Source organism: Protomyctophum parallelum (genome assembly GCF_964188405.1).
Source record: "Protomyctophum parallelum genome assembly, chromosome: 7".
In the NCBI taxonomy this organism is placed as follows: domain Eukaryota; kingdom Metazoa; phylum Chordata; class Actinopteri; order Myctophiformes; family Myctophidae; genus Protomyctophum; species Protomyctophum parallelum.
Window position 1 is genome coordinate 9097786 of NC_139705.1, and position 8412 is coordinate 9106197.

Consider the following 8412-nt stretch of genomic DNA (forward strand, 5'->3'; position numbering starts at 1 on the left):
AGAAAAACAAAACGAGGTAGACATTTACCCTTCCAAAACATATTACAATATAAATAGTACAAATGCTATGACAGTTGACACAATAATGTAGGAAAAATAATCAGAATCAACTAACAAACCTAAGATTACAAAAACATGAGAAGGAAAGAAAATGACAACAATGTTTATTTGCCCTCTTCCAGTATGACCATCATGGTTATAACAAGCAAGAAATATGAAATGTAACCCCCCCCCCCCCCGCCCCCCCAAAAAAAGAAAAGTTATTTACCAAAACAGGAAATATAAAGTGCAGGTATGAAAACATTTGGGAAGTTTGTAGCCTTCAGCAATCCAAAGTGAGTCTTCAGCAGTACAAGGAGCTGAAAACATTAGATATTCTTGTAAACTGGGATGAAACGCTACAATGAAAGATTTAAACGCTACAACATATTGGAAGTATCACAAACAGAACCTTCATTACAATCTTATGGTGCATTAAAAAGTCAACAGCAACATTTACATGTAGGCACTTAGCAAAACAGTTTCCTACTACTGAATCTCAGCACCCAACAAAAGACGTTTGTGAATGACACTCGTAAACCATACTACGAAAAATGGATGGTTGAGCAAGAGTGCCTTGATGTGGAACAAGACAAAGTTTGCCAGAACATTGGAGTCATGACAAAACTCTTCAAAAGAACATGTAACACTACAAAACTGTACAATCCATAAAGTTCAAAATTGGCACAATAGAAGAGTAGTCATGAACATGGTTAGCTACACTATTGTTCCCATCAACACTAAAACATCATGTCCATAATATCAGTCACTCCCTGAAACTTTCCCTCCACAATTAGAGTAAAATAAATCCTTCAAAAAGTACATCAGGGAGACAGTCTGAAGTAAAGCAGTTTCAAGTAAGTTATACATTCAATTTCTGAATATGCAACTAAAAGTCACAGAACAAAAATACCCGCATATTAAAAAAAATGAACAAAAAAACAGTAAATACAACTACAGTAGTTATATCAAGTTGAACTGAGAAAATAACACTTGTGATTTGTTCAAATCAGGAAGGGAAAAAACAGCAATTAATTTAAACATAACTATGCTCAGTGAAGGTTTACTATGAAAACTGATTGTACCCATCATTGACTCTGTGTGGTGAGTCACAAGCCTAATTAACTGCAATTTTACCCTCCTCCATGAAATGTGGGAATTGTGATTTTGGCACACTTTCAGGGCTGTTCTTTTCTATTTCAGCCATGGTAACTGGCATGCTAGAGTGAGACCCATCCATCTTCATGAGGCCTCCAGTAGATCCAACCAAGGGCCCACCAGCGAGGCTCCCTGGGAGTGGGATGCCTCCGCTCTGAATGACAGAGATTTCATTGGCCTTCATAGTCAGGCCACTGCTGAAGGCAGCAGCATACTGGTTCCACAGAGATGGGTCAAAGTTAATTGGTGGAGTGCCCAGCTCTTTGGGGACCTGCATCATCTCTGGCAAAATCTTGGCTTCCGAGTTCATTGCCATCAGGGCCATGGGATTATCCAAAGACAAACGCTGGCCTCGCCTTGATGTGTTGTTCCACATGTGTGTTCCAACATGTACCTAAAAAAAAAAAGAAAAAACACAAAAAACCACACAAAAATTAGTATTAAAAATAGCGATGGACATTGCTGTGAAAAAACCCCCACATTGAGCCAATTGTTTTAACGGTTGAAGTTTAGCCCATTAAAACTGGGAAAGCATCCGTGTCATTTCAGATTTTAGCGTTGGCCATTCAAAAATAGCAGATCTACAAGCTCACGGCATGTCATATCGTGCCGCACTGCTTGTACATCTGCTATCCCATAACACACAAAATCTCGGTTTGTGTGCATTAGTAGTATTTTAATATTTTTCATCAGGCACAAATTAGACGCCTATATTGGCTAAGGAAGGACCACAACAACAGAGTGGTCTGCTAGCTGCTAGGCTAACAGGCAGCTAAGAGTATGAAAGAAAGCCCTGTTGCCATGGAAATGGGAATATACAACCATGGCACTACGCAACTTTGGTCAACTGTCAGCAGTGGGGTTTGACAACTTATGAATAGCCGATCTACAAGCTCACAACGCGTCGCAACGAACCAGCGGCGCGTTGTGAGCTTGTAGACTGCGTCCCTGCAGCGGTTTTGCGGGTGGTTGCGGATATATAAATTGGATTAATTAATTAATGCAGTCGGATAACGGGCGCATTATAAATATGAATATGCACACTCTGATTCGGGTGACAAAATAGCTCATCCGCAGGTCTCTAGTGGGAACTCCTTTTTGTAACTACAACTTTCAAGTTGGGAACCCATTTTGGTACAGTATATATCAACATTAATGTTTTGTAATTTAATAAATATTTGCAGTTTTTCAGAAAACTTGTCATAAATGGGATATGTTTTTGTGTAAAAACTACTGATTTAGAAGGCATTTGTAGAAACGGCCTCAGGTCTTAATGCGTAACCGTTACAGTATGATCATATGCACAAGGGTAAAACGTCTTACCTTGAGATTTCCTTTGGTAGTGAAAGCACGGCTACAGATGGTGCAGGCAAACGGCTTCTCCCCTGTATGGGTACGCTCATGGATCTGTAAGGCACTGGCTGAAGAGAAGTTTTTCCCACAGGCATTACACAAATGCTGTTTAGTTGATCGCCGCGCCGCACTGGAGTTAGACATGCCTGTGCCCTGAGATATTTGGGAACCAAACAAGCAATGGGGTCCGAGAGGATTGTCTTGAGGGATCTTCATGTCAAGACCGGCCAGACTTGGAGGCATCCTCATGAAATGCATGTGACTGGCAGCTGTAGAGATGGAAGGGGGGGGGGGTTAGATTACATATATTCTGCATTCAACCTTACAAGTTACAACTGTTCATACTTTTAATAAAACAATAAACTCACCATAGTCTCCATTAGGGAAGTCTCCATTAGAGAAGGACAGATCTGGTTCTTCTTTAATAGTTCTAGGTGTGAAGCTATTGGGTGCTGTCAAGTCAAGGGCCCCACTCGACTCATTGCCATCTTGAGCGCCACTGTCGGAGTCTGGCCTCGAGCCGCTGTGGTTAAAGTCCTCAGAATCAGCCATTCTATAGTCAGGAGATTTTGACAGGCTGCTTCCCATATTGAAATTCACTGGGGAAGAGGAGTGAAACGACATGGCCGAGTCTGAGACGGCGGGACTACGGCCGTTCTGATATTCCAGCTCCCTGAGAGCTGAGGGGGATTCTTTGGGTGTCCTCTCACTCTCTGATGCCGTGCTGCTCTGGCGTTTCAGTGCGAGTGCTGATGTAAGATTCTTCAGAACATCCAAGCTGGAAAACATGGATGGCATTGGAGGAGGCTGTTGCTGCAACATGGATGGCATTGGAGGAGGCTGTTGCTGCAACATGGATGGCATTGGAGGCTGCTGCTGCAACATGGATGGCATTGGAGGAGGCTGTTGCTGCAACATGGATGGCATTGGAGGAGGCTGTTGCTGCAACATGGATGGCATTGGAGGAGGCTGTTGCTGCAACATGGATGGCATTGGAGGAGGCTGTTGCTGCAACATGGATGGCATTGGAGGAGGCTGCTGCTGCAACATGGATGGCATTGGAGGAGGCTGCTGCTGCATCATGGATGGCATTGGAGGAGGCTGCTGCTGCATCATGGATGGCATTGGAGGAGGAGACTGCTGCAACATGGATGGCATTGGAGGAGGCTGCTGCTGCATCATGGATGGCATTGGAGAAGGCTGCTGCTCCTCCTCAGAAGTTGGCGGTGGGAGGGAATCTGAGGTGTCATTTATCTTCTCATCAGAATCCATCTCGGCGTCCAGCTCAGCCTCAAGTTCATCTATGCTTTTGTTGAATCTGGTGGCATCCATGGGCTTATCGTCTGCTACAGATGAATCCATTGGTCCAGCGGTGTCATACTGGTTTTCTGACACTGGGGTGTTGGGGATCTGCCCACCCATATGCATGCGAATGTGCTGCTGTAAAACCACTGCGTTTGTGAACTTTTTCTGACATATGGGGCATGAGTGCTGCATTTTCAAAGGGGTATTGGCCCTGTGGACTCCGTAATGGGCCTTGAGGTTGCCCTTGGTAGAGAATGCACGGCCACAGATCTTACACTTGTAGGGCCTCTCTCCTGTGTGCGTGCGGTAATGCATCTTCAACGAGCTCTGGCAGCTGAGGACCCGATGGCAGATGACACACTCGTTTGGGTCACTGGTTCTCTTTAGGCCGTCCACCATCTGCTGGAGTTTTGCCGTTCCGGAGCTTTGCTCTCCCGCGACGGCATTTCCATTCATGTTGGGATCTTGGTTCTGATTCAACCCCATCTCGTGGCCAAACATGTTGGAGGAAAGTGATGCCCCATCCCCTGCTGTGGATGGAGATGGTCTCTGGGTGAATGGGTCAGCCCTAAAAGTCTCAGATGTGGGCTTGAAACTTGGCATGGGTGATGGGTGGATCCCGGTAACTGGAGGACCTAGTATGGGCTTCATATCAATGGGCTTCAGATCAACCATGTTGCAGAGCTCTATGGGCATCGACATGCCATAGGGAATGCCACTACTTGTGGGAACATTGTCAAGGTGCTCTGGCACAGGATATGGGTTCATCCTAATATTAGGATACTTATCCCTATGCCTTTGGAAATGCACTTTGAGGTTTCCTTTGGTCGTGAAGCGGTTCCCACAGATGTTACATTTGAAGGGCCTCTCTCCGGTGTGGGAACGCACATGTATTTGAAGAGCACTGTCATTCCCAAAGGACTTCCCACAGTATTTGCACTTATGTCTGATTACCAATGACTCACCAGTCTTTGGCAAGTCTAATGGCAGGCTAGGCATTTTTGCCTTTAATTTCTTGAATGATTCAGCACCTGCTTGGAGGCTGGGGAAAGAATTGGGGAAAGCCATAGCTGCCGGAGAAAGGGGCAGCAGTGCTGGCAGGCGGCTTGCTAGATCTGGAATGTCCTTCGAAATGTCTGTTTTAGAATAAGACACTGTGCCCGTTCCTCCACCCAGAGAGGTAGGCATGCCATGGGTTTGAGGTAGATTTCCTTGCTTCAGGGTCTCTATAGAGAGGCTCTGGCAGCCTGTTCTTTTACCAATCAGAGCTGCTGCAGCAGAGAGCTGTTGAGAGAGGTGGGCACCGAGGGCTTTCAGGGGGTCCACTGCTGAGTGGAGACCCTGTGGAGCCATCATAGCTACCTGAACTCTGATCTGTTCGGTGAGCTGTATCTGCTGGAGCTGCTGTTGCTGTAGACAAATCAACTGTTCTAGAATCATTGGAATAGCGTGCTGTGTGATCTGGGACAAGGGGGCAGATATGTGGGTGGACGTATGCTGCGTGACAGCCACTTTAGTGGAAGGCATTGATTCAAGGGTGACATTTGAATTTTGCACCTTGGTCGAGGCATGGAAAGGCACCTCTGAGCAAGCAGACATCTCTGCTTCTTCCTGTTGGCTTGAATCCTCCGTGTTCAATTTAATTTCCTCTTCTTCCCTTTCCATAAGCTCTGTGTTGATATTCGATGGGGAATGGCTGCTGGACTGGCTATCATCATGGTCACTGGTGAGGCCATCAGGAGAACCTTGTGAATATTCCTCAGGCACTTCATGCCTTTCTGCATCCATGATGACCACCTGCTGACTTTTTGTGCAATTTTTCTCATGGTCGAGAAACTCTGCCTCATCAAAGAATTCAGCACAGCACTTGTTGCAGACCCTGGTCTCGTCCATCTTGAACCTCTTCACCTCGTTCCCTGCCTCTTCACTTTCTCCATCTGGAGCAATGCCTAAAAACAGAATGACATCAAGTTTAACATCTCAAACAGAAATTCACAGCATACTAGGAATATAACCACACTTAATAATTTCCATTAAATAAATCACATAATGCATGTCCTAACGCAGGTCTGATGATGTGGACTTACACCTCAGTTGTGGATAATGCCAAATGTAATTGAGAAGTAACAGGTAAGCGATGCATCTATTCTAGAGAATGTCAGCTTACAGTTGAAACTTGAACTTGCCAATTGCACTTAAGAGCCAGCAGAGGGCATACATCTACTGTAAACCCCATCAGGACACTGCACTTATTTGCAACAGAGATCAACTTTTAATGTTGGCATAAACCAGACAAACTCCTAAATCGCTGTTTAATACATGCTTATCCGATATAGGCTACTGATGATTAAAGAACGAACTTAATTATCAATAACACAGCTTGTCTTGCATTATGTAAAGTCAAAGTAAGTTTAAACCACTCAGATATATATTTTGGGCAAACGTTTTTGCAGCCAAGCCAAAGACTGTATTGTAGCTATAGGATATATTTTCATAATGTCTGGTCACCAGGGCTCATTTCACACAACCATCAAAATGATAATGTGCTCCCAGCCTCCCAGAAAAGGTGTAGTCATGTTAGCATTCGTCAACGAATCTGACTTTTAGTTAGTTGTTAATTGCACACCAGGCGTTAAGTGAAAAATAAACATGCATATTGCATTGCAGTATATTCAGAGGCACAGACCCACAATATTGCAGGCATTGCCATGCAAAATGCTCCTGTGCCAAGTAGGGCTATATGCTAAAATGAGCAGCATACTTGTTGGCCTGGGGCTAAATGAATAAAGTCCTTAAAACGAATATCTTATAGTATACCAACCAAAGTCAAACGAGTCCAGCACGAAACGTGAAACACAATTAGGCTAGAAATTATGAAGTGAAAGGACATAACCACTTGATGGCGCATGGCCTGAATCAGATCACCTTTATTTAGGTTCATGACACGAGGTGAGACTACTCGTTCAATATACTACTGAGACTCAGCAAGTTAAACTACAAAATTAAAAAAGGCTACAAAATGCCGAAAATAAATGTTCTTAACGATTAATATACAACTTAACGTCTCCATCTAGAAGTCTGATCTGAGGTTTCAGGTGAACTGTACATTAAGAGCATTGCATATGGCATTGCATATGGCAACACCAAACGCACCCCCACCCTGGTTGTCTCCACAAAAAGACCACTGCTCCATCCCCCACCTCTCCACAGATGTACGAAAGGAAACAGTCATGCATTAAAACTGGGGGATTTATTGCCTTTAGGTCAGCTTACTCCCCACTAGTCACATTTCATAGTTCATACAAAGTTGGTTACCTTTGTTTAAAACATATCCTATATACGCACGGTACCCGTCCGCGTGTACATACTACACACGTTTAAGCAACAAACGTGGAGAACAATGATTACATTTTTAGTCATATATTTGTATACCCGAAATGCAACAAGTCCATAACTTTAGACGACCATCCAATACTCAGTCAAAAAAGCACCCAAGCCCATTATTCACCAGTCAATCGCAGTCAAAACTAACATGACATGACCACAAAAAAAAACTTTTAACGACCAATGAAATCACACAGATCAAAGTTATGCTATCATCACAGCCGGCTCTGATCACAGCTAGTTTCCAATCAAATAAATAACCACGCTGCGCTTGAATTAAAGTTATACTCAAGCAGGTTATTGATGGTGAGCACCGTTCACACAATTGCAACTGCATTTTCAACTGTATTTTATACACCAGTAGAAAACACGTTGGCAAAAAGACGTCTGATTCAAAGCTTAATAAAGTTTAATTCACATATATTCACATTGTTTTCAATAAAAAGTTGAGTCAGTCTGAATCGTCTGACAAACTGTGATGAACCTACAGCGTATTTTGCCATACCGTACGTGACCCCACCTGCACTCGTTAAAAAGTTACGATAAGCTCATCTTTTAGCCAACATAAGACATAACACTAGTGCTTTATTCTTGGAACATGGTCAGTTCCAAGGGTCAGCATAAGGCTACAGGTCAAAGTGCGACAGAACAATGTAAAATGGCCCCGAACTCTTCGATAAATATATACATAAGTTTGCAGCACGACATGGTCAACTTATCGCTAATTTTGTGTAGTTTCTGTCCAAACTTACCATTTACTGACGACCCAGGCTCATCCGAGTTGATGTGCTGTGGTTTTGCTTGCTTGCGCCTCGACATGGTGCAACCATCGGGGGCAAATAACGCTACGATTTTCCTCCCTTCTTTACAAATTCTCCGGGTTGGAAAATTAGCCTCTTGAGTAGAAATGCGCATGTCAACGTAATTATTATTATCAATAATGCATTGCGATTTATCATGGTCCTCTGACAGCTGATTGGCTCCAGTCCAAGAGCTCACACATTATTCAAATGCAACCTATTGATGAGAAAAGCAGAGTGCCAGGAGGGGGCGGGTGTAGAGCTACTAGTGGGTGGACGCGATGGTGGAGGGAGGGCAATAGGTCTGTCCCTGTTCATGAAAATTTTGTCACTGACGAAAATGTCTATTTACCTCCGGGCAGTCAGTCCGGGG

General features: G+C 43.9%; 1 protein-coding gene across 1 annotated transcript; it reads right to left on the minus strand.

Moving 5' to 3' along the window:
• Window positions 1-1156: 1156 nt before the first annotated feature.
• On the minus strand, window positions 1157-8058 carry sall4 (spalt-like transcription factor 4; the record flags this gene model as incomplete). The annotated part of the gene is made up of 5 exons (XM_083768986.1): window positions 1157-1591; window positions 2521-2819; window positions 2919-3345; window positions 3742-5804; window positions 7992-8058. 5 exons carry the CDS (start codon window positions 8056-8058, stop codon window positions 1157-1159), a joined length of 3291 nt encoding a protein of 1096 aa, XP_083625112.1.
• Window positions 8059-8412: the final 354 nt, after the last annotated feature.